This window comes from Haemaphysalis longicornis, unplaced genomic scaffold, assembly GCF_048455015.1.
Source record: "Haemaphysalis longicornis isolate Haplotype H1 unplaced genomic scaffold, Haemaphysalis longicornis Haplotype H1 scaffold_4, whole genome shotgun sequence".
NCBI lineage: Eukaryota > Metazoa > Arthropoda > Arachnida > Ixodida > Ixodidae > Haemaphysalis > Haemaphysalis longicornis.
In genome coordinates this window covers 36,696,607-36,723,059 of record NW_027526361.1, presented here as the reverse complement: position 1 = coordinate 36,723,059, position 26,453 = coordinate 36,696,607, and the positions used below count along the sequence as shown (strand labels likewise).

At 46.2% G+C, this 26,453-nt stretch overlaps 1 protein-coding gene across 1 annotated transcript in view; it reads left to right on the top strand.

Annotated features, from left to right (window-relative positions):
* LOC144178506 (kin of IRRE-like protein 2) overlaps positions 1-23,592 on the top strand; it is a 166,288-nt gene extending 142,696 nt beyond the window's left edge. Inside the window, exons 5-11 of the mRNA XM_077706421.1 lie at positions 1,031-1,366; positions 2,700-2,969; positions 12,479-12,754; positions 15,433-15,611; positions 18,941-19,118; positions 20,535-20,633; positions 23,231-23,592. Coding sequence (XP_077562547.1) covers positions 1,031-1,366; positions 2,700-2,969; positions 12,479-12,754; positions 15,433-15,611; positions 18,941-19,118; positions 20,535-20,620 — 1,325 coding nt within the window. The 3' untranslated portion in view covers positions 20,621-20,633; positions 23,231-23,592. The remainder of the gene's footprint in view (positions 1-1,030; positions 1,367-2,699; positions 2,970-12,478; positions 12,755-15,432; positions 15,612-18,940; positions 19,119-20,534; positions 20,634-23,230) is intronic.
* Positions 23,593-26,453: the final 2,861 nt, after the last annotated feature.

Sequence of the window (26,453 nt, the reverse complement as noted above, 5' to 3'; positions counted from 1 at the left end):
TCTGTAGTTTTTTGCCTGGCTTAGGTATCATGACAACCTTGGCCGTTTTCCACTGAGCCGGTAGTCGCCCAGTCTTCCAGCACACGTTCATGTATCGTGTGAGGGCTTCAACGGACTCGTCATCTAGGTTTCTCAGCATTCTATTTGTAATACCGTCCGGCCCAGGAGCAGAGCGAGTGCGCAGTGCCAAGATAGCACCCCTAACTTCACTTACAGTGATGGGTTGGTCAAGGAGAGCGTTGACATTGCCCACGTAGGGAGGAAGTGCCTCTGACGGTACTGCGCAGATGAAAAAGACATGACACTACGTACCTGAAAGAGGGAGATTTTATTTGGCGTATGCAGCTGTGGAAGCCAAAAATGATTGTGCTTTATAAGATTGCTTATCCAGCTCCTGCTGGGAACAAAGTTATAGCTGGGAACATTGAAGCTGTTGATTTCAAGTGCCTTGACCTTCATAATTCTAGGCGTGACGGAGTAATTGCAGCAGCACAAAAAGAAAATGTGCGACAGCTGACCAAGGTATGCGGCATGCCATTGAGGAACTAGTGCGCCGAAATTCACTCGCACTGTGTTGACGGATATTTCTTATTGGATTGAGTTGGATTTTCCACATGGCAATGCTGCTGGCCGCTTTATAGCTTATTTCGGTTTTGAGCCCAATTGTAACGCGCACACAAAATATTAGGGCTACCCTTTAGCAAAAGAGGGTGCGTGTTAGAATCGTGAAAATACGGTTCTCCTTTTTCCGGCAACCCCTCCGCTCCCCTCACCGCGATTCTTTGGACGGGGTTCATATAAACTCGGGAGGGGTCGAGGTAGCTGAACCCACCAGTCGACTCGACCCTTTCTCGTCGTGTCCATGTATCCGGGGCTATAGTCGCTAGGCTTTTGCCGTCAAACCACGTAAGCAGACTTAAGTGACCGAGGAATGTTTGGCTAAAGGTGCATGAGAACTTGGAAACGTGATTCTGTCGGCACACATGGTGGCTTCGTTGGTTCCCACCCGAACTCGTTCTTGTTCGCGCAGGCGCTCCCGAGGAGCCTTTCCTGACGCTGGGAGGGGAGCGGCTCCGCGAGGGCGCCCAGATCACCATCCAGGAGCGCGAGGAGGTGGAGATCGGCTGCGTGGCGCGCCGTGCAGTTCCGGCCGTGCGCCACATGCACTGGATGCTGGGCGACACCAACATGACCGCGGCCAGCCAGATCTTCGTGGAGTTCTCGCCCCAGGAGGACTCGTACACCACGCGCAGCCTGCTAAGCCTCAACGCGTCGCGGGACCTGCACGGCCTGCAGCTGTCCTGCCACGTGTACCACGTCTCGTGGCCCACCTCCACGGCCGTCTCCGCCTCCCTAGACGTCCTATGTGAGCGCCGCCTTGCCTGTCCTCCGTGTCGTCTGGGAGCGCAGGGCGCGCGTTTTAGACACGCCTAACCAACGCCGAGTTAAACTCGCTTGCTTTAAGAATGATGTACGCAATCGCCAAACAAAATACAAAAGGGGTTTGATTGATGTCGACCCGCCGTGGTGGCTCAGTGGCTAAGGCGTTGCGCTGCTGAGCACGAGGGCGCGGGTTAGATTCCCGGCCATGGCGGCCGCTTTTCTGATGGAGGCGAAGAGCAAAAAATGCCCGTGTGTACGAGATTTCGGCGCACGTTAAACATCTCCAGGCGGTCAAAATTAATCCGGAGCCCTCCACCACGGCGCGCCTCATCGCCTGCGTTTCGTCGGCGCGTTAAACCCTACAATCAATCAATCGATTGCTGTCGAAACATTTGTAGAACTGGAAGAGGCTTTAGCATCACCGGAAAATGCGGGTGTACGTTGTTTCCAAGTAATTAGAAGAGTGACCTGCAGAAAGGTAACGCGACATTGAAGCCGTGTGTTTGTGTTCATATCGATAAAAAACCAATCCTAGAAATCCCAAGTGCTTCTGATGATTCGTGAATGCGAAACCATTAATGTAAAATTTAAAGCGCTGAACACTCCTCGTTTTGTGCTTGGAGCACTGTTTTCGAAGTTTCGAATTAAATTAGTGCGGGTTATTTTCTGCAGTTCCAAAGCTATAGCATGTTGGCAGCTGAAATTTCTGCGAACATGCCACCTTTGGAACTCCAGAAAATAACCCGCACCAGAAAACGCCGCAGAGCGTCCTGGCACGCTGGTGACGTTGCGCTGTCGGGGGAGGCAGTGCGGTAAATGATTGATGCGCTCTGCGCTTTCCGCGTGATTCTGCACGTGATTACGCGTTGAAAAGCAGCCCATCCCCTGTTATACAGCTGTAATATTGAAATGCCCCCGCTGTAGAATGATTCGCAGTCACGCGGCTTGAGTAGCCTGCTTCCAATGCAGACGCCGGCTTCTTCGTTGAATGGGAGATGTAATGGTTCCGCATTTTCGAATGTTCGTGTTACTATCGTGAATTTCGTTCTGTTTTGGTGCTCCAATGTAGATGATACAGCACGTGGTTGAACAGTGGCGTATTAGCCAGCACGCGCATGCGCTCACATGGCACGCACGCACGCACTCAAGCACATACACGCACACACAAGCATCCACGCATGCACAAACATGCATAACTTTGACTAATTCACGCAAGCCAAGTAATGCTTATCATTTATAGATGAACGGCGGAAATAAAGTGGCTGTATTTTTTGTGCGCGTTTTGCATCAGCCTGTGCGGTAACGCATCCGTGCAGACGTGCCGTCCTTCTCGATCTCCCGGGAGCCGGGGTTCGGGTTCCCGATCCTGGAGAAGATGCCGGTGTCCCTGCACTGCGCGGTCGACGCGAATCCACCGTGCGCGCCGCGCTGGCTCAAGGATGACAAACCGCCGCCCGTGGCGCAGAGCCCCGACGGATACCTCAACTTCTCGGCCATCGAGCGCCACCACGCAGGCTGGTACCGCTGCGCTGCCGTCCACCGCCTCGGGAACTTCGCCTCCTTCGGCTACTTCCTCAACGTGCGATGTGAGTGCAGTTCCCCGTTCCCCACAGAAAAGAAAAATAATAAAGCTCGCAGAAATACGTTCAAAGGATGTACCGGAGCTATTTCACTTGTCGAGGGTTCTGCAGCCAAATAATTATTTTTTCAGTGAACGTTTTACAATCAATCAATCAATCAATCAATCAATCAATCAATCAATCAATCAATCAATCAATCAATCAATCAATCAATCAATCAATCAATCAATCAATCAATCAATCAATCAATCAATCAATCAATCAATCAATCAATCAATCAATCAATCAATCAATCAATCAATCAATCAATCAATCAATCAATCAATCAATCAATCAATCAATCAATCAATCAATCAATCAATCAATCAATCAATCAATCAATCAATCAATCAATCAATCAATCAATCAATCAATCAATCAATCAATCAATCAATCAATCAATCAATCAATCAATCAATCAATCAATCAATCAATCAATCAATCAATCAATCAATCAATCAATCAATCAATCAATCAATCAATCAATCAATCAATCAATCAATCAATCAATCAATCAATCAATCAATCAATCAATCAATCAATCAATCAATCAATCAATCAATCAATCAATCAATCAATCAATCAATCAATCAATCAATCAATCAATCAATCAATCAATCAATCAATCAATCAATCAATCAATCAATCAATCAATCAATCAATCAATCAATCAATCAATCAATCAATCAATCAATCAATCAATCAATCAATCAATCAATCAATCAATCAATCAATCAATCAATCAATCAATCAATCAATCAATCAATCAATCAATCAATCAATCAATCAATCAATCAATCAATCAATCAATCAATCAATCAATCAATCAATCAATCAATCAATCAATCAATCAATCAATCAATCAATCAATCAATCAATCAATCAATCAATCAATCAATCAATCAATCAATCAATCAATCAATCAATCAATCAATCAATCAATCAATCAATCAATCAATCAATCAATCAATCAATCAATCAATCAATCAATCAATCAATCAATCAATCAATCAATCAATCAATCAATCAATCAATCAATCAATCAATCAATCAATCAATCAATCAATCAATCAATCAATCAATCAATCAATCAATCAATCAATCAATCAATCAATCAATCAATCAATCAATCAATCAATCAATCAATCAATCAATCAATCAATCAATCAATCAATCAATCAATCAATCAATCAATCAATCAATCAATCAATCAATCAATCAATCAATCAATCAATCAATCAATCAATCAATCAATCAATCAATCAATCAATCAATCAATCAATCAATCAATCAATCAATAAATAAATAAATAAATAAATAAATAAATAAATAAATAAATAAATAAATAAATAAATAAATAAATAAAAAAGTCCATCAGTCAGTCAATCAATGAATCAATCAATCACGGCTGCTTTTTAGATGGAGTCGAAAAGCGAAAACACCCGTGTGTACGAGATTTCAGTGCACGTTAAAGATCCCCATGTAGTCGAAATTAATGCGGAGCCCTCCACTACGGCGCGCCTCATCGCCTACGTTGCGTCGGCGCGTTAAACCCCCAATCAATCAATCAATCAATCAATCAATCAATCAATCAATCAATCAATCAATCAATCAATCAATCAATCAATCAATCAATCAGCATGAAGGGCCCAATAAGGAACATAAAAGGAGTGTTCTATGTTGTGCTTCTGTAGGCCGTACGTCAATGGCTCGGTGTCGTATCGTGCTGCATGTGAGAATGTCAAATATTTTGGTGCAATTAAAAATCTGAAACAATAGCGGCCGCCAGTCAATGCATTACTTCCCAGAAGACCCCCCAAAAAGTACGCGTTTGGAAGTCTTCAGCTACGGCTGGTCCCGATGAGTCGTCCCAGGAGTTAGCATTGCGCAGACGTTTTGGCGTTTTGAACAGAGCGCATGCCTCGCAGTCGTTACGCGCACTTACTACTATATACTCACTGCAGAAGATAGAGGTGGACCGTGAAGAAGAAAGCCAATCGAGATCACAGGTCCATTTTGCGATGAAATAATTACATGGCATGCAGGCGTTCCCAAGAGAACTCCTGTTGCAGCCAGCGCCACCTAAAAGTTTTTAAACCAATCTCAACAGTCATTTAACGTGTTTTATAAAACATGATGTCATAAATTAAAGAAATAAAACTGTTTAAAGCAATAAATAAGGATAAATTTAGCAAACAAAACTTGAGAAGCCATCTGGTAAGCAACGGCCGCAAGGGGCGCTGCTTACAACAGGAGTTCCTTAGCAGGAATTTTCATCGCAAAAAGGACCTTCCGGACCAGCCCCGAACGGCACAACTCTGTCTTTAAGTACACCATGCTCTCACTTCCCAAAAAGGCATAGCGTTCACGGGCGCCTGGAAATATCGTCACTACTCGCCAAAAAGCAAACCGACATGCATGTTGCGTGCGTCTTACTTTCTTACCCTACCCGCGCCCGTAACCATATCTTCTGAAAGAACATGCACTTCCATGAGGAACTCAAAGCCGCTGCGGCTGGCGCGACTCTTGCTCGCCTTATCGCAGCGCACTTGCCGACTGCGCTATACAATTGGAACTGCCGCTTCTATGGGCTAGCAGTGGCGTACAGAAGAAAAGATGTGGCTGACGGCTGCCACCACACGTTTCCACTTCACTTTACGATCAACCCATACGAAAGCAACGTGTGCCAACGCGCGAATCTTTAACTGTTTTGCTTGTGTTCTTGTCCACTATCGCGGTCGCCAGAACAGCATGGTAAGCTTGCTGGGATGGCACTATCTCATCGTCATTCGGCCAGAATGTGCGCTGATTCTGTTCCGCCTGTGCTCACTCAGTGTGTTAAAACAAAACTTCCCATATTTAAAGCTAGACCATTAGGTATGGAATGAAGAACAACAATGCGTCTATATTTGATCGATATGGATGCAGCGGCCGTAAAATAGGTAAGACAAAAGGAAGTAGGGTAAAGTTAAAGTCGGCAAACTTCACTTCGCCCGCAACAAGATATCAATTGGAGTACAAAAATGACGTTGGGCGAGTTTGATTCTTGCCTAACTCAGTCTTGCAAATTTCAGCGTAACATTAGACAGTCGCATGAAGAGGCACAATGTGTTCGTCTGTTTCTTACTCCATGTTGTGAGGAGGAAATATAGGCTATGTCCAGTCTTTTTTCATTGATAAAAATTGGATTGTTGTACGACAACTCCAAATTATTCCTGAAATACCACTGAAGCAGCAATAATAAAGAAGCTTTCAGGGGCACCCTCGGTTACCCAGAAACCAAATCAGGGTGCTTTGTCAATTCCCCGGTTAACATAAGGAGGCAACACACATCACCATAAGAAAAAAAAAATAGGTGAAAATGAACTAAACCGAATTCGCTCCTTGCTTCTTGGAATTTGGTGATCGCACGTACAGTCGTGGATTCTGCCATAGAAAAGCCAACGTAAATGCGTCTGTATTAAATCACGTTTGAATCTGTCCTGAAGGCTAGGGGATGTGGAACTGGCATTGGATTGAGAATTAGACCCTTACCTGAGTGAACAGTTGAAGCTGATGGCAGTCATGCATTAAATCTTGAGATCAGACCGACGACATTCTTCAAGTCGCCGCCCTTCCTTCCTGTGTGACCGTCTTGCGAGCGTTCTTACTCTATATACTCAGAGTTTTCTTCGCATCGTCCGCCAAAGTAAGCAATCTAGATATAAATAGCCACTTTCCCGTGCGGAGCTTTGGTCATCAAGAACTCTTCTTTTGTTATTTGCAGCTTTGTGAGGTGCAACGGCAACCCCCAATCGTTAGCAACTAGTCGCTGCGGGTGGAGCAAGGAGACACATTTGTATAAATCCAGGAGACTGATTGTTCTTCCTCGCTAAAGCAAAAGTTTTTTTCAGAATAGGAGGTGTCGCTTTCGTCCTCTTCAGGTCGTATACTCGGGGTTGTTTTCGCAACTGGGGAGAACGCGACGGCCTGAAAGATAGCCGTTCAAGGCTCCCTCCACTTCCACGCTTCATTGCCGAATCCCCGTTACTGTTACCGCCCTTCTACATCCCAAGATGGCTGAGAACACTGCACCTTTTTGGGCATGTATAATGGGGCCAGGCAGACCAAACACAAGTTTGATTCATTCGAACGTTGGCCTCGTTAAAATTATACTGGAACCACATTTAACGTAAACTTCGCTAAATAAGCTATATAATTAGGAAAAAAGGAATGGCTGTGTGACTCACTATCTAATTTCCCGTATAGAACCTGTGACGTAATATGCACACCTGTGCGATTGGTTGAGGCCAGCAAAAGCAAACGCAAGTTAGGCAGGGCTTATAAGCTTGCAGAGCGAGCTATTTTCGCTGAAATGTAATGTATATATTATTATAGCAGTGAGAATTGTGGGGAAAACAATGGAAGTTACGAAAGTACACGTAAACATACAAGTACCAGTGCGTGCTGCTGTTGGTACTGCTCGCGCTATGCTTGTTATAGCGGCACAGCAGTCCGGCTCTTTGAGTTGTCTCACACGACATTGGCCGATTGGCGTAAGCGACATCGTTTGGCGTGACCCTGTTTGTCGAGGGTATCCCATGTTTCACGAAACGATTACTTCGAACCGTACCAAAAACAGGCTAGGTGCAAATACGGCCAGAAACAAAGCGAGGGCATACTGCGGTCCTGCGGAGTACGGTGGCGACATCTAGGAATACTGACCGTAAACAAGGCGTTCCCAGTCCACTGCTGACTAAATGGCTTAATAATGTTCGCGTGAAGGCCTGTCCTTGTTACGTCATTGCAAACGTCACGAAACACACGATTTGGTATCGAATCAAAATTTTAACTTAAATTGATTATTTTGGATGGAATAAAGCATCGTTTGCTGCCGGAATAGCATTGGGCGAGCTATAAAAAACAAAATCTTTCGAATAAAGCAAGCTTGTATTTTGTCTGCATGGCTCCTTTAAGGTGCATATCTTATCAGAAGAACGACAACAAAAATTTTTGTACTTTGTCGTATTTTTTCGTGTCGTACTGTCGTCTTGTCGTATTCTTCTGTCGTGATTCTGGCAGCTGGCAATGTCACGACAGCGTGATGGCTGTCATATCGACAGGCAGTTCTGTTGTGACTACAGAAATGTTTTTTGTTGTGATAATTAACTTTGTCGTTACGACATAAATGCTTGTCGTAACAACAAACGGCTTTGTCGTAACGACAGAGCTTCTGTTGTCACAGCAAATTTTTTTGTCGTACGACAGGGATTTTTGTTAGGCTTCTGCGGCATTCGTGTTGTAGTTTTAGACTGGGAAATGTCTCATCCAACGCGTATAGGGACCGTCGCTGTTGTGATGGCGGCGTCAACACAAATGGTACCAAACGGCCGTTGAAGAAAAGCACATTTGGATTCGCGTGGCTTTGTACCCATGTCCCAAGAGCAGGAGAAAAGTGTGGTAACACTGCGCTAATTCGACATCCTGCCGGAGGGGAATAACAATTACCCTGGTGCGCATCGTGTGACAGGTAAACGTGACGCCTCATGAGTAGAACTGCAGGTGCACAAAGAGGAGAGCACTGACTGTGGGGCGGCTGCCGCATCAACTGCGGCCAGTCTGCCCGTCGGAGTAATTCGCGTCAAAAGACGCGAAACAAAATCTAAGATACGCAGACACGATGTAGGAGAAAAGAAGTCTCGCACAATCGCTAAGCTTTCGTCTTCAAAACACGTGGGCAGACCTAAGTTCCCGAGGCATTTCTCTTTCTTTTAATAAACATTTTTTCTGTAATTTTTGTAGAATTGGGTTCGTTGTGTTGAGTTTCCCGAATCGTCGAACAATCCTCGGTGAAAAAGATGCGCTAGGGCATAGCTGGCATCGAAATAATGGTGTTTTTAACCTAATTAGGTCTTTTTTCCAGCATTTCTGATAAACCGAAATAGTCCTTTTTATGCAGCAAAGCGAAGGTCGAGTGTTTTTGTGCTCTTTTATTCAGACCATTCGACATTAGAGTCTATCCCCATTTTAATCACAAGTCTACCGACTCACGATTGGAGAACCGTGGTTACCGAGCTTAGCACAGAGCCACAAGCCGGCATAATTGCAGCTGCGAAACCCGGAAGCAGAGAGCCATCGGTTTTTTGTAGTAATCAGCGTTCGAGGGGTAAGATTGCGGGCCGAAGGAACTGACCCTTAAAGGTAGTTTCGGTTGTCTCTAACATACCTTAACCATCTGTACCTCTGCAGCACTTATTGGTCCGGAGATACGGTGATGCTCAGACCGGATTAGGGTAGTTCGGCAGCTGGCCAACGACCTTCCGGTTTTATATTTGACAACACCGCGAAATGAGCAGGCAAGCGTAACTACGGGGAAGCGTACGAATTGCAAATCTTCGCAAAGTACAGAAAAGTTGCAAGCACGTTTCTTAGCTTCCTTTTCTCTTGAATTTCCGTAAAATAGAAGAAAAGAACTTGTCTACCATCCATCTAAGCTTCTATTTTACTAGGCCTATGCGGACTATTAGGACATAAAAGCAGTTCTCACAATTCCTTCCATCACTGCAACTTCAGCAGCACGGCAGACGTGACAATGCTAAATTTAGCAGCATCGGTACTAAAAACTGGATAAAAACACTGGTGTTGCAAAGCAAACCGTTTCTTTCGCTGCTTGAGCATTAACTTCATGGTCAGCTATGATGGTGCCTAAATACAGCTCGTAATCACCTTCCAATCCCCCTGTTAAATGACTGAGTGAGGCGTGAATTCTCTCAAATTAGGCTTATGTAAACGTTTTTTTTTTCTCAGGGGGGTGGGGGTGTAAATGATTAACTCTGCATCACTTGATAAGTAGACTTAGCGCCACTCATCAGAAGTTTAACATTCCTCTATTTTTGTTTTTGCGTGTCTGCATGTCTCGCTTTTTTTTTTTCTTGTAGTCCACTTAGCAAGCGTGACGCTCGCTTCGCTGAGTCCGCCCTGGCGAAGCGTGCAATATGCGCCGTTTTTAGGCTTTGAAGCAGCTAAGCATGCCTCACGCTGTCTAAACTTTAATGACGGATAGGAGGGGGCAGTCAGCTAGCGAGAGACAAAAAACTAGTTCCAAACCCATCCGCCGACTAAACCAGAGTTCAGAGACGCGCTACCGCCATACCCTCGACGGCGCACAAACTGTTTTCGTTTTGATCGACGAAGCGTGGAAGAAAAGCAGACGGGACGGCGGGCGCGCTGCCTTGTGGCAAACTTTTAATTGCCCAGTCGACTGCTGTCTCGCGTTCACCCCCGCAGGGCGGCGCGGCGACATTCTTATAACAGTGGCCACTTGTCTCGAGAGGCAGCTGCCTTTCGCCGCTTTCACGAGACCGGGGGACAAGTTAGCGGCCCTTGTACGCAAGGGTACAGCGGAGCAATAAAGGCAGACAACCTCCGCCCATCGCCTGGCCCCCTTCGCCGGCTCCCCCTTAGCGGCGGCCTGCCATAAAAGGCTCCTGGCTCCTTCTTAGCTGTTCTCTTGCTCCTTTGAGCGCGTCTTTTGTCGTAAAGCAGAAGTTGTCGCCGCCGTCGCTCCATAGTTTCGACGACAGCACGTGTGCGTTCTCCCTTAGGCGTTCCCCTTCCTCCTTTTGTCGCTGTGTTCTGTTTCGACACTACTCAAAAGTTACAACAGCTTGCGGACTGTTAAGTGAGAGGGGGAAGAGGTGAACAAGAAAGTGCAGTTCATTTATGCGGGCCTTCTCAAGCTCCGCTGTCAGCAGTATAGAGAACGGAAAAAGTTGGTGCTTTGCACGAGCGCAGTTGTTCCGAGGAATTTTAACACGCACTTTGGCGGGGACAAAGGCTTGTGCGCCGCAGTTCTTGCGTTTGCGGACAGAAGGAATGTGTAAACATTCTCAATGCTTCGAATAAACTACACTAACTAGATTACTTCCCAGCGTTATTGCTAATCTAACGAATATTTTCTACGGTATTAACTTTGGTCTGTGCATGCAGTCCACTCTCGATCATTTGAAGTTGCTGAATTGGAATTTTCGGTTCATTGGAAGTGATGTGCTGGTACCCGCAATTTTACATGCAATCTAATAAAGAAAAATGCGCGATAATTCGAAGCTAAAACCTATTATATCGGTTAATTGGAACTTATTTTCAATAAAAAAACATCGAGGCAACCGTCATTTCTCGATGTAACTCAAAATTTTCAACCACAAGAACAGCTCCGTGTTTTGAACTTATGTCGGTGCCATCGCAACTGATACCTGCCACGGTGGCTCAGTAGCTAAGGCGTTGCACGGCTGAACACGAGGTCGCGGGTTCGATTCCCGCCACGGCGGCCGCTTTTCTGGTGGAGGCGAAAAGCTAAAACGCCCGTGTGTACGAGATTTCGGCGCACGTTAAAGATCCCCAGGTGGTCAAAATTAATCCGGAGCTCTCCACTACGGCGCACCTCATCGCCTGCATTGCGTCGGCAAAACCTACAATCAATCCAATAATCAATCAATCGCAACTGAGGCTGCGCACACAAATAAAGCGGCAAGGCAGTTGAAACTCATGCCAGCATATGCATCTCTCTCTTTCACTTGAGGTCCTCAACCTTCTTTGTTTCTCACAGCGACGTGTCAGCAGTTCGTTTGGTGGGCGCTTCAGGCTTCGATTTTAGCGATAAATCACAACTATCCGGGCAAACCGGGTCGTACGCTCGACTTGGTGACGAAAGTCGGCAGTCTGAAAGAAATCGAGAAGGGAGGTGTGTTTTGGTCTTGTAAGGACGCTGTTCTCGGGCTTCTTGTTTAACTGGAAGTTTGGTCAATTTTAAGTGTTTCGCTCTTCGCGTGGACTTCGTATTAACGGGAATAGACTGTACCTTCTTTGGGGAGTATAGTCATGTTGCACCGCACAGAGGCCGCTGTGAGCGCAGCACTTTTCCCACTAAAGTTGTCTGCAGCGCACGCTAGGGCATTGATAAAGGAGTGGCGATATCTCGAACAGTTATCACCCACTGCCTGCAGAATGCCGTGCCAATACGGCCGTGATAAATGCATCGGTTCCTCCCTGCCATTTGTATTAACTGCAGTCTGACTGGTCGGCCACAATAGCAGCGAGTTACGAATTTTAGCCAGCGCCACTTAAGCTGTTCGTTCTTCTCGGCCTTGTTATCGTGACGTTCCCTTAGAAGCCTTCTTTGTGTGGACGCCCGTGCTTGACTAGTGGTAATCCCGGCTGTTGGTGTCTGGGACAGAGCGCCGACATTTACGTAATATGCATGCTACAAACCAAGCCTGTGATACGCGTGGCATCTTTCCTACAAGAAATGACCCCGCCGAACCACCAGGATATAGAAAACGGCGCTGCTGCTTGCGAGGCAAACATCAGCGCAACGTACCTTAGTTCAGGCACCTAGTTGAGGCTCAGTAGGAGTGAGGAATAGAGATGCTGTGCCATGCTTACGGGTTACTCCACGTGCGCATTGCTGAATGGTGTTCGTCGGGCGGCGGTGCGTGCAGACGGGCCCGAAATCGTGGAGCAGCCCCCGTCGCAGGTGGCCGCAGACTTCGGCGAGCCCGTGCAGCTGGAGTGCAAGGCGGACGGAAAGCCTCCCCCTTCGTACTGCTGGACCCGCGTGCGCTCGGGCCGCCTCGAGAGCATGGCGGCCGAGAGCTCGCTGCTGCTCGACCCCGTGCTGTACTCGGACGCCGGCAGCTACCAGTGCACGGCCACCAACCACCTGGGCTGGAAGCAGGAGCGCGCCCGCACCAGGGACATACTGCTCACCATCTCGGGTGGGTCGTCACCCCATCCATCGGCCGAAAAAAAAAAAAAAAACCTTTCGTTATCACAGAGTATGATGTGTTCTGGTTTACATATAGCAAATACAGTACACTCCCGTTATAACGCAATCGCTTTTTCCGATTTATCACTTGAGTTCAGGTTTTTCATGGTTCTAACTCCAGTGCACCGAGGTCAAATCATTCTAGTTTTTAACGAAGTGCCGCTTATAACGAAGCCAGTTTCCTGGCTTGAGGGCTTTGTCAGAACGAGGGTTTGCTACTTGTCGGCGCGTTGATACGGGCTTCACGACCTTTTGAGTTCGTCATCGCCATCATCATGATTCCTTCTCCATGTTAGCGGGAACTGGGAAGCAGAAATTGTATCGCGGGAACACTTGTCCGCTCACTGGCCAAGTCTCTGAATCCCGTGCTCCACCAGTATTAGCAAGAGCTTTTGAAGCACAAAAGGTCAGTTGTGGATGCCGTGATGGGCCGCAGCAACCTCTCAGTTCCTTCCGCATATCATGGTTGTCGGAATCAACAGCACGTATCTCCTTCATTTTTTCACCTTTTTATTGAAACGTAGGGAAAAAGTCAACCTGTGTATCGTGTGAACGAAATTCTTATTACCTCTATCGTCATTCTTTATTTTTTATATTGTTTGTATAATTATGTTTATTATTTTTCTCCATTTCAATAAAGGTTAATTAGGTACATAATTCTGCCCTGACAGCTGCGCCATTGATCTCTGTGTAGGCGATTTGCTAACCGCTATCACCGAAGTTCATACGCCCGCGACACGAATCTTTAAGGTTAGGACGCATAAGCACAAAAGTTAAATTCGTTTCACTAAGGTGAATATGAGTGGTAGTGCTTGAGCTTTGGCAGCGCCGTTTGTTTATGCGCGGTAGCAGACGACGCGCTTCAAAAGCTCCCGCCTGCGGTGCCCCACACCGACTATCATGTGGGTCGCCTAGCAACGCGTTTTCTTGCTCATGCAGCATTTTTTTCCCCTTTGTGGCCTTGATTGATACGCTTAAAGGGGCCACGAAGACAAAATTGAAAATTGTTTTATTCGAAAGATTGGGGTTTCCATAGTGTCGTCAGCGCTTGTCCGAGAACAATGCTTTATTCACTGAGAAATTCAAGAATTTAAGCCAAAATTTTAATTCTCCCGCTGCATAGTGTGTTTCGGGACGTCGACAATGACGTTTCCAGGGCAGGTACTGAAACGGGAGTTAGTATGTTGACTAAGGCGACCGCCAACGGCCAAACCATGCCTTTTCTTAGCCTGGTTACCATCTCTTTTCATTAATGGCGTAAAGATACTGCTGGAGGACCACTGTCCTCACACAGTTTTTTTTTTTTTTTTCGTTGGACCGGACTCGTACCGGCTATATTGTTACGGTTGATAGTAATCGTGTCGTGAAAGTGTAGGTATGACTCGACAGGAAGGGTCACGTAAGTGGCAGTGTCGCTTATGCGCGTGGGTCATTGTCGTATCAAACAAGCCAACGCGCCCGACTGCTGTGCAGCGTCGACCGGCATAGTTACCACCGTACGCACTCGTGCTTCCATGTTTACATATTCGTTCGTAAATTCCATTGGTTACCCCTACAGTCTCACTGGAAAAAAAAAAGAATTTGCATTAAATTTGAGCGCTAATAGCTTGTTCTGATAGATCATAACCCCCATTTAATTTCTCTTCCACTTTGCCGACCAACCAATCGCAACGAGCTTCCCATAATACGGCATGAGTTCAGTGCAGAAATTTAGCTCAAATGTCGCATGCCTATTCTTTTTTCCTCATTATAGAGCTTATTTTAGGAAATTTTGCGTTAAAAGTGATGTTAGTGTTATTCTAACGAACCAATTTTTCTAATGAATCAAGCTTGCATTTCGCCTATATGGCCTCTTTAAGACTCCAACAGAACGAAGTTGCCCATCAGATCTCCTTTCTGGGTGGCCGTCGACGGCCTGAAACACCGGTACATCTATTTTGTGATGTCGCATGCCGTTGGTTGAAAGTGTCACAAAAATCGCCACTAGAATTTCTCTAGGCTTATATTCCCCCGCGCGTATGCGCCCGCCTTAGTCACCGTCAGAGTAAAATACCCAACCTGGATAGTCCTCGTCCTTTTAGGCCGGTATTGCAGGCGGATAACAGCCGAACAAAACTTGCTTTAAATTTGAAGCGCGCAGAAAAAGCAATGCAGCCTGAGGGTATGAATTTATACCACTTAGCAGCCAACCTCAAGAATACCGCCGTGAAGCAATCCTTAGCTTGCTTCGCGGATAGCACAATAGTATCGTAGCTTTAGGATACAGTAGAAAGTGAAGACCCGTACCAGCTCTTTCCAATAAAAAAAAAAAAACGGGTTTGTATTCTTAAACGTATCAACGAAAGGTTTTGATCACTTTAATGAATATTGCCATACACACTAACTACAAGGACTAGAACTTCAGTCAAAGTCATCCAAAGAATGCAGTTCCTCCTCATGCCCAATGTCGGAAAGTACAAGTTCTCATTCGACAGTTTAGCCGCAGTGATTTTCCCCAACCCTTCCGTCAAAACCAACGAAATCTGTTCCTTTTAAGACGAGTGTCCATGCCTCGACCTTAGCGCGTAGCACCAGGAGGCGTGGGTGGCTGCACGGGTGCTTGACACTTGCCTCTGCCTTGCCGTGCAGGTCGGCCCGACGTCAAAGCGCTGAACAAAACCCTGATGGCAATCGTGGGAAAGCCGGTCCGGATATCCGTACTGGTCTGTGCCAACCCGCCACCAACACGAGCTTATTGGATTGTGAGGCGGCTACTCCTCAGCCCCGGAGAAGCGGCTCTCGCCCACTACGTCGCCCACAACTACAGTGTAAGTGACGGGCTCCTCAACAGGCCTCTGAAAGGAACTCGGCGCTGCTGGTGCAACTCATGAGTACGGTAGCTGACGAGTCTTATTTAAAAAGCGTCATCCGGGATTGTAAGAAAGCAGCACATACGCCTCCTTACTTTTATCAACAGCTGAAAGTAGAGGTGGAAAGTAAAGGGCCCTGCGACACGTTTTTCAACTTATTAAAAATTTGAAATGGTCTCAGAACTTAGTCAGCAAGCGCATCGGGTGCTAAGATTGGGGTTTTAAAAAGTACACCAATGAAATATTACGGCTCTTCGCCCATAAGATAACATAGAAACCTGTTAAAAAGATTTCCCTCTCTACCTGGGACAGGGAATTGTTGGCGCACTCGAGTGACGTCACTCGAGCTATATTGCTGCTGTGTTGGCTGGCTACCTTTTAGTTTAGTTTTAGCAGCAACCAACGCCTTCATTAGCCACTTTAAAGGAAAACAAGCAGAAGCAGAGCAAAAATTGGAAGACGTTTCTACTGGGGCGACCAAATCACGCAGTGTCGCTCTGCGCAGGTGATAACTATAGAGCTTCCGCACGGCTTCCATGCACGAAGGAAAGAGCGAAGTGAAAGCTTTTATCGCCCGTGTCGCAGGGCCCCTTTAAGCATAGCATAAAGTGAAGCCTCAGAAACACGTACAGCTTACGTATGCACTGATCAAGCTTCAGCAATGTATACATGCATGCACACGCATAAAACTGCAAGGTGTATTTTACAAGTCTTGAGTGAAAAGCAGTTATGCGAGAAAGACACAAAATTAGGAAGTATAACCCCAAACTAACTTGGCCTTGGTGACATCTTTTTCTGCGGTCGATATACCATCCTATAACGTTACAACCAGTGAATTTAAGTAGTATGTAAGCCTACCTTGTTATTTAACTAGTTACAAATGGCCAGCTTCCAGAGTATTTTGTAACTTTGGAGTATTGCATGGGTGAACCTTCTACGCCTCTATTATGTAACCGTAGGTGACCCTTTAGATGATGCACGTTATGACTCCAGTATTGGCATAAATATGCTTTTTCTGCGCGATAACTACGTTGTCAGTGCTTGAGCTTAAATTTCGAACAAAATGTTTATAGCACACTAAAAAAATTAGCCCCCAAAATTGCGAAACTTGCAACTTCACTTACCTGCTTAACACGGCTGCCACTTTGTCTGCTGTGGATGCTACTCTACTGGCATACCCATCCCTCCTTATGTCCTTGTCCAACGGTTTGAAATTGTTCGTTGTGGCCTCGAGGCTATGGCTCCGACTCCTATACCGGACTATATTGCCGAATGCACCTCTCCTTCCGTCGCCTCAAGAATTGGCGGACCGCGCCATCCCGGCCAACCACTTGATCGGTGACTCATACGAACACCTTCTAAGTTTAACCTGCCCTGGCCGGTCCACGTGAGCACGTACTTTTAGACCCGAAATCTCGACGACTACCTGGCAGCCAGCTAATCTTCCCCCACTGCTGTTGCGTTGGACACGTGGCCCGCAATGGGTTGAAGGGATTCGGAATGCTCAACCTCCGCAACCTCAGCCATTTCTTCTCGTACCCACAACATTCGCCTCTTCCCAACCCTCTCTCATCTTCACCCACCTGCAGCCCCTATTCCTTGGAGAGGACGTAATTAAATTATGCAACTCAAAAAAGTGATACTGATCTATGACATTTTCGACTCTCAACTCAACCTTATTGACGTTACTGTTTATGACGTTGCTGTCCGCGCTCTCCATGACACAGTAGCCCACCTTTTTGTAATGAGCTCGACCCTCCACCGTTGTTACCGCTATGCTGTGAAGACGGCTATGCAACTTGCAGTTCGAGTCTCCGTCGGAAACACGCCTTCAGTTATCAGAATGTTCTCTGCTCGAGTACAAATCGCTCGCCGTTAAGCTCCCTTTCTGCTCATCGCCTTTAAAGAATCCTGGACATCATCCTTGACCATGCTTTTCTCTCGCTTCGCACGTGATCTTGGTGTGCCCTTGTGAGGACCGCCGCTCGGACTCACCTGACTATAACCATGCCTCTTTATCAATTGACTGCCGCACCCCGAAATATTGCCTCTACCTCAGCATAACAACAGCTGACAGGATCTCATACAACCAGTGAACACGACACCACTGCGGAGTGGGAGTACTTCACAAGTACCTCGTACCAATGGAAAACCTCTATGGTCGCCATTTCGCCGTCATCACTGATCATCCTGCCCTCTTCTGGCGTCCCACCCGGAAATACCCAATGGGCCGTCTTGGCCACTGGGTTTTGCGTCTTCAAGGATATACCTTTATCATCTTACAAGTCTGGTCGCGTACGGAAGGGCACCGTCTGCTTCATACTTTCACGTTAATGCATTTGGACCACATAGCCAGTGGGTCCAAAGCCAGTGGGTCCAGTGGGTTCAGTGGGTCCAGTGTCACCACAAAGGCGTAGCAAGCGTACTAACGTTTAGATAAGGGCAATCATGACATACAGTCATAGAAAAATAAAACGCGAGCACAAAAATATGAACCAGAGCGCACAAATAGCGCGATTTCTTTCCGTGCATGTCACTTGACCCGTGGCTTAGTTACAAAAATAAAGTTGGGAAATGCGGCTTTTGAAATACGCCAATAGCATGCCATTATTGGACCTCAACGAACAGTGTCTTTCAATTTTGCGTGTTCCGGTTCATATTTCTGTGTTTGCATTTCATTTGTTCATGACTGTACATACATACGTACTTGCGGACAAATTTTCCCTGAAGCCAAGCATATCTCACACGTGGGGATAAAAATAAATCAAAACGTCTGATAGCTCCGGCATTAGAGCCAGCAACAGGCTGCGAAAAGTCTGGTAAAGGCGTCACAACAACCCACGTCGGTATGCAGAAAGTAAGAGCCTCGAACAAAAGAAGACTGCGTCAGCACCTAGCTCCACAAGGAAGTTGCGCCACTACATTCCTGAGGTCTGCCTTCCTGCATCGATTCCTCATGCCCGAAAGGTTTTCCTTCAACGACAAAAGACTGAAGTCGTTTGCGAATACCCTGTCAGCCAGCCCACAGAAAGCTGAAGATGTTTTCCCTGTACTGCTTTCAGGCTCTGTTACGCATGTCTAATCACTTGAGGTACAGTTCTCCGCGGGCAAATGTCATAAACTGTTGTCTGTTGACAGGGTGGTGGTCCGCGTGATCGCCATGCTGCTTTCCATAACATACAGTGCTAGGCCAATGATGGTGATCGCATTTCTTGTTTATGGAAAGAAACTGTGAACCACGAATGGTGTGAACCTGTGCTCATAACACTGCCTCTTCTGCTTTTCAGAGTGCCGACACACCTTTTTGTCGAACCACATCCCTGGAGATTAGGTCAGTTCACCCCGAAGACGCCGGAGAAATACTCTTTGTGGCCAGAAACCCTAAGGGCATTGACGATGCGGCTATTATCCTCAACGTAACACATCAGGCTAGCTTCTCCTTCACCGAAGATAGTTCATTTGCAGGTGAGTTCATCGCTCGGACGTGTACCTTACCTACAAAGGGTCACTTAAACATAAAAAAATGGAGCAAGGCCCACACCTGTCAATTTCGAAGCAACGACACACATTTTATGAGAAACGTTATTTTGACGCTTGTTTTTACGAATTTCCAAAGAAGGCGGCGCAAGTAACAAACGACACTCTAAGCAGTGGTAGTTAGTACTCTTTTATGATAGAGCCGTTGCGTATGCTGACGTCAGCTCTAATGTGCACTTGCTCGACGGAGCAGTAAAGTTGAGTTCGACCACCCGTTGGGTGGTGTTCTTCTTTGAGGAGTGTGAGGGGGCTTCGTGAGGCACAAAGAAGGAATCGATTGAAAAATGAGTCTATTTAACCAGCGTTACCAATAAAGTTTTAAGGCATACAGCAGAAACAATCGTAGGTAGATAATGTGTAGCTGGGTTACAAGTAGATTCCCGCAAGTACCAGTAGTGAGCGCCGAACGATATGAATGACTGGCGCGTAAGCCAAGCTGGGTGACTGACGGCGCCATGGCTGACGAAATGCGAGGTACTCAAGCCCCGTCCGGCAACCGCGAGAGACAGTTGGCTGGCGATAGCAAGACAACCCAAATTTTAAATAAGGGCAGTGTGGGCGGGAAACCTTAGGATCGGCAATCTTAAATTGGGAATACTTACAAAAGCACTGGAGTGGACAAAAACACTTCCGCTCATTGACGCTGGGTGAACCGCTGTGCGTTGTCCCCTCGTTCGTTTGTTTGTTCACTCGTTTTCAAGACTCGTCTGTTTCTTGCGCGCGATAAATTTGAACTCAATATGGGAAAAAGTGGAAGGAGGAAAGTGCGGAAATGTATAGCGGAAGAACTAGAGGAAAGCGGACGATAAAATTTCGGAAGAGTGACAAGAAAAGCAGAGTTGGAAAGCACAGTTATTCGTACACTCCTTTTTGCTCGTTCTATCTAGGAACCAACCGTTTGAAAATGCCTTAACAATGGTTACGAGTAGAGCGCGCGTTGCAGAGGAATGGTAGGAGGGTTTCTTCGTTATAGTAGCGCTTAGTGTCAAAGCGGCCAAGCGCCGCGAACGAAGCATCGGTGGTAATTTCGCGCATGAGCGCCGCAGAACCAGTTGCCTTGGGTTGTGCACCAATTGGTGCGTTCGATAGGGCGCTCGCGAAACGTTTACTTAAGAACTCTCCGATTTTCGTTGTGATTTTCTTTAGCTCCGGTTTGATTTCAAGTCATATATCACTGCAAAAAAAAAAAGTCAACAGCTGCGCTCGAATTTCGATCCACAGAGGAGCGCAATGAACGGCCGAGTTTTTTTCCGGTTGTCCTGTGTCCAGTCTCTACGGGTGTGCCTGCAAATACTTGGGCATAAGCCTGGTTCCCCGAGTCAATGCGACGCTTTGTACTTTCAGAGAGGCCAGAAGTTAACTGGATGTGGCCGATGTGGATGAGCTTCGCACTGCTGCTTTTAGACCGACTGGGGAGTGACACAAGCTGACACATACCTTAAGGCAAGTATACTTCTCTTGCAAATGACGCATACAAGTGGACGCACATGGTTCCGAAGTTTTCAGAAATATTAAAAAAAGACATTTGGCTTGAAGCACTTTGATTAAGTGCATGCAGCTAGACGGTGCACTTTTCTGGACGCCTGGAGCGTCCCGGGTATAATTCGTGCCCCATGCCCATTTACAAAAAAGGCGGCCGGGTGCAAATTAAAGGTGTCTTGAATCCGTGAAGAGGATGCCACCACCTTTGCTGCTCATTACTTACACTTTTTCTTCCGTAGAAAAGAGCTATCTTAAATCCTTTATGGTTTTAGGAAAGGCTTTAAGGTTTTAAAGTTGACAAGTTTTAAGAAGTATGGTTTTACCGATTATGCTTTTCCTGCCAACATTTTACACTTCACGACACAGTTCAGTAGCCTGAACTCTGCCGTAAATCTTGATTTCCTCTTCGCAGAAAAAATGGTCACTCCGAAATGTCGAGCCAGCTTCCGTAATTCTTATAGCCGCTTACACCCAGTGTCATCCCTTGAAGCTGCGTTATAGCGAATCAAAATGGTTTTAGCATACCGTAGTCAGGCTGCGACCCGCGGTTCCGCCAAGTAAAGGGGGTCTTCGGAGAAAGAGTCCTAGTAACCCTATCAATACAACAGACATTACGTCAGTCCTAAGGAGCTTAGAAAATCAAAATTCTTCACAATCAGATCTCGCAGCTCAAGATAAGTCATCCAACAGTGTAAAAGGGCCATTATTTCTTTTTGCTTCCGGTGGTTGGGGCGTTTGGCAGGAACCTGACGACTTGTCCGTGTAAGCAGTGGCTCGTATAGCGTATATACGGGCACACAACGATAGTGCGATGCCCTATGGCTATCCAAAACTTTCCTTACATCCTCACAAAAAACCGCAGCTTTGTAGTGTTGAAATGACCCAGGAAAGAGAGGAAAGCTTACGCCAAAGTTAAGCGTCGAAAGAACTTCACGACTATAGAACTTGCAGTAGATAAAGCATTAGAGAGAGAAGAGGTGATGCTGTGTACACACTGAGTAGAAAGAATTCGTTTACTCTTTGGTCAAGTTTGAGAAGGGTCCATGTCACCCAGATGCTGGAATGCAACCATTCGAAAATATGGTCACTTGGGCGGCGTTCTTTTCATCGGATGGCTTTCTTCACAGGTTTCTTTAAACTTTGTTCTTAAAATAATATGGGGTTGGCGCTTTAGTTCAGTAGTGGCGTATCAGTGTCCCGAGAGTACTTTATCTAATAAACACACCTGCATTGTTTTGACGCAATTTCGCTGTGATGGCTGATGCATGAATGCGCTCGTGACTACTGAAACGAGTCAGCGCGCACTCTTGAACATAACGTCTTATTTCTGGCTTGGGAGAGGTTGCGTATTTTCCAGGACTTTGAATCGTCGCCGGGCCTGCTTGTAAAGTTGCCAGACAATGTCGTGCAGCGGATTCTCGTGATACAATTTCATTTTCCGGAACCGTGAGAGCATTGAAGTTACGTTATGCGAGATTAATTTAGATGAACTCGTTACTGTCCCCTCAGGAATGGGTTGCAAACGCAAGGAAGAACCCTTTGGCCATGCCAAGAGCATTTTAATTTGTTTCGTTTGCTTTTTTTCTTTTCCTTTCATTGGTCGTGTGCTTTGGTAGAAGCGTCTGTATATCGACTTCTTGCTAATTCCTGAGCGCTTGCATCTCAAGCGAGTCACTACATCGTGATGCAGCTACGAGCCTGCTTAGCATGCCTGAAATTGTATCGCGGGCTAATTTTGATCACTCGTTCCTGGGTCGACCCACCGGCATGTCAGCGCCTTATCATTTGACGGACCAACAATATCGGCATCATAAGACGCTAACGCACCCACCGGCCCACACTCGAGAAAGAAATCTACAAAGTTTCCCGGTGTCCATGCTCATGGTTAGAAACGATCAATGCAAGATTTGAATGCAGGCAAGCTTTGACGTCAAGCTCTACGAAATGGACCAAATAAAAGAAAAGCGAATGAAGTGCTTACTTGTTAATCATATAATACTCATACTTCACGGCAGTAACATCTTGACGTCTCGATCGTGCGGTTCGGGATGCCCTGGGATTTTATACAGACAATTAAAAACTTACGGCAATCTTTCAGAAGACAACATTTGAATTTAAGATTCTGAAGCTAAACAAATTATATTTTAAAGTCATCCCATGTCAAAACATGTGTAGAAATGGTTTCCCTCTACTTTGTGCTCACAGGGTGCAGCGATGTACCGAACATTGTCGAGGTGTAAAGGACCACGGTTTGTCGTGCTTGTCAACGAATGAAACATTATTCTTGATAGGTTAGACCTCGTTCATGTACATCGGAAGATGCGATGCTTTATAAAAACTGATTATTCACTGTCTTCAATAAAATACACGAGTGCTTCACAATCCAGAACTGGATAATGGAGCTTGAACCTATACTCTGTAGTTTAAATAGCAGTGACAAAAAAAAAAAAAAGAAAAAAAGGAGACAGTATTTACTAAGGAACGTAGACTATCGTATGACTTACCTCTTTATACTGATGAAGCTGCGCAATAACATTTCCTGTACCTTTCTTTTTCAGGGTGTTTAGAGCAAGCGTAAACACGCGAACGTCCTATAGGCACCGAACGAGATGTGTGCGTACCTGCTGCGAGAAGATTGCGTGCAGAACGGTCTGCGGCGAAACAAACAGTCAGGCCTTCTTCAGCCAAAGCGGGTCCCACGACCGAACGCAGCGCCAACCACCGAGAGTTCCCCAAGAGCTGAGCGTCCAAAGACTGGCAGCATAATACCGCAGACAAAGTCGATATTTGTATAAGAATCGTGTCGAGGAGCGTCAAAACTGTTTGTGATGAATCCTCCACGCTATATTGTACATGAAAAAAAAATGTTGTGAATTTTATGTTGAAGAATGTTTAATAAACTGTGAAATAAAATGTTGAAGAGTAGAATTGAACAACGGCTGTTCGTGAGAATCATTTGCATGGCTGCTGGTTGCGCGTATTTATACGGATGGCTCTAACCACACAATGATGTTGATCTACAAGGGACATTTTATTTTGTAGCCCGCAACTCCGATGCATGGCGACAGGTGTCTGAGGGGTTGGACCTTCAAAGCTTGAAAAAGTTACGCGGCCACAAGTTGAATTTGGGTTCAAATATGCCAGCGAAGCTACGTCGTAAATCCTGCTAATGCTTACCAAAATACGTTTTGTTTTTAAAATGTTTGAAGAGGCCTACCTACATTTTCCACATTGCTTAACCGGCAACAGCATCTCCTCAATATTCTGACCTCAAACATTGCCCACAGCGTTCTCAAATTCCTCACGGGGCAAGCCTGAGCACACCTTACTATGGTGGGAACCGAAAGGGCTGAGGGGCTCCGATGGGCCCATGACGCTCGTGTTCTCTTAACAAACTGTCATTTCGAGAGTTAGATTCTTTGCAAATCCGGCTGACGGGCGTTTCGGCAACGCACCACCAAAGAAAGTTCGAAGACAGCACACTGGAGGTTCCTTTCTGCCAGCACATGAGACACCCTTCGTTGGTAACTACAACAGAGAGGTCGCGTCGTCAGCGTCATGAGCACCGGGTAACGCGTGGGTAGCATTCTTTCCCACTCACCTGTAAATTGACTTTCATTCTTCGGCACTGCAATTGCCGCTTTGCACTAACGTAGGCAAACACTGACTCCTTCAAAGAAGATTTGAAATTTTCTCCGCAGTAAAGGCGTGAAGAAACCCATCAGTGAAGCCAATTTTCTTGCCAGAGGTTCTGAAACGGGCTCCTCGGTGGTGTTTTAGGGGGTCACTAAAATAACAGCAATCTGCAAATACTCTTCAAGGTTCTTTCTACTACCGAAAAATCACGGCAATGTGAAAAATTGGCTCAACCACCTAGCATGTAGCCTACGTTTTTTCGACCAATTCTCCAGCTGTTAATCTGGTTCTTTTGAGTTGCGAATGAGACTGTTGGGTGCGAGTTTCAGCTTGGTAGCAGGTGGAACAAAACAGTAGATTAAATACGGAGAAATGATGCCATGAGTGTGGCTCCATGTCTCTGCGTCTTTCTGTATTTTCCCGATTTGCATTTTCAATTAATAATTGTAGTCCTTTCCCCATTGCACCCGTATTACTCTGGAGCGTACGTTTTCTCATTCCTGTCGTCATTGTTTACCTAATTAATTTTTATTGTTATGTAAGTGCTTGTTTCAGTTCTTCTATTTACTAGCCCGCTCCAACCGCACACAACTACGTACATTCTTCCACCATGACAGCTAAGAATCTGACGTCATTCTTGACGCTTTAACACCTTTTATCCCCAAGTTTAATACATTTTCGACGAGAAGCTTCAAGGTTAGGGTATATAGGTTGTATTCACTGGCATAGCGCGCATGCCGGCAACTATGTGTGGGCGCCGCTATTCCGGAGCCTGCGCGTCCCCGTTGCCCAGGCGACTTCGTATGCACTGGCCATGCGCAGCATTTGTGCAGGCAGAAGCATCAGCGTAGGCCAGCGGGCTCACTCACGAGTGCACTCACACAGCACCCGTCACCACTCATGATTGAGTGGAGAGTGAGCGTGGAGAGTGATGAGTGGTGCTCGTGAGTGGTACCAGCGATTCGTGAGAAGTACCGGCTGACACTGATCATGGCTGATTGATGTCACTGAAGCTCACATTCTATACTTTTGCAAAAAAAACAACGTTGCTAAAATGTTCACAAGAATGTTTAGTGCAAATCTGGTAGAAACGTAAATAAAATAGGGAATCTAGGAACAATCATAATAAACGTTGATTGGTGAAATCGTTTAAAAATATGCGCAATAACAATTATGGATTAATTACCAAAATAAGAACCCAGACACATATTTTAGAAAAAAAAATTGTTTAAGAGCTCTTCTAGAAAAATAACTCAATAAAACAGTATCGACCATCACAAGAGAAATTGTTTGCTATAGATTCAGTCCATCAATGATTATGCGTAATAAAAACAATAATAGGAACATCGAAAAACCTGCAAATAATTTCAACTTTAACAGTTCACTTTGTTATTGTTTTTTTTTTCAGTCAATCAGCGGCATGCCAGAATCCCTTTGTACCGAAATCGCCCTGCAGTGTAACGTCCAGGTGCCTAACTCCGGTTGCTAATACGACTGCGCTCCGAAAATCCGTGTAAAATTAACCCAATTAAACCGTGTTATTTCCTTCCTTACTGTAAGGTCCACTTATGAGATCAGCGGCCAGTCGCCCGGACTGCGCGTGAGAACCCGCCACTCTGTCTGGTGGCTCAGCACTGTAGACTCTACGCTGCAGCCGTCGCCAATTCGTCACGGCGCACACGGGAGACGGATTGTCTGGCCCACCGCATACCACAGGGATAATCCCCCATTGAGAAAGCAGACAGCGCCGCCAGATTCCGGGAACCGTCTGCGTGACGCGCGGAGGTGGTGGGATTACTGGCGTCGAAGCGCGCGCCGCGCAAGACACCATTGTTAACGCGCCCCGGCCGGCACAGTGCACTGTCGCCACCTTTCGCTCTCACCCCGCGGGGTCGCACGCACCTGCTCGTCTGCGAGCGTGCCGTTGAGCCAAAGGGGGCGGCGCCTCATTGAATATGCCGTGGCGTGCTGAGTGACAGCTGTCTACGTGAATTTGGGCACTCCCTTCCGCGTGTACGAATGCTGCAGGGGCGTTCCCGAGAGAGTGTGATCTCGAGGTGTTATAAGGCCGAACTTGGCCGTTAGAAATCGTTCTTGTCTGAGCGCCGAGCTGGGCAGTTCCCGGCGGGACAAGAAGTCTCGACC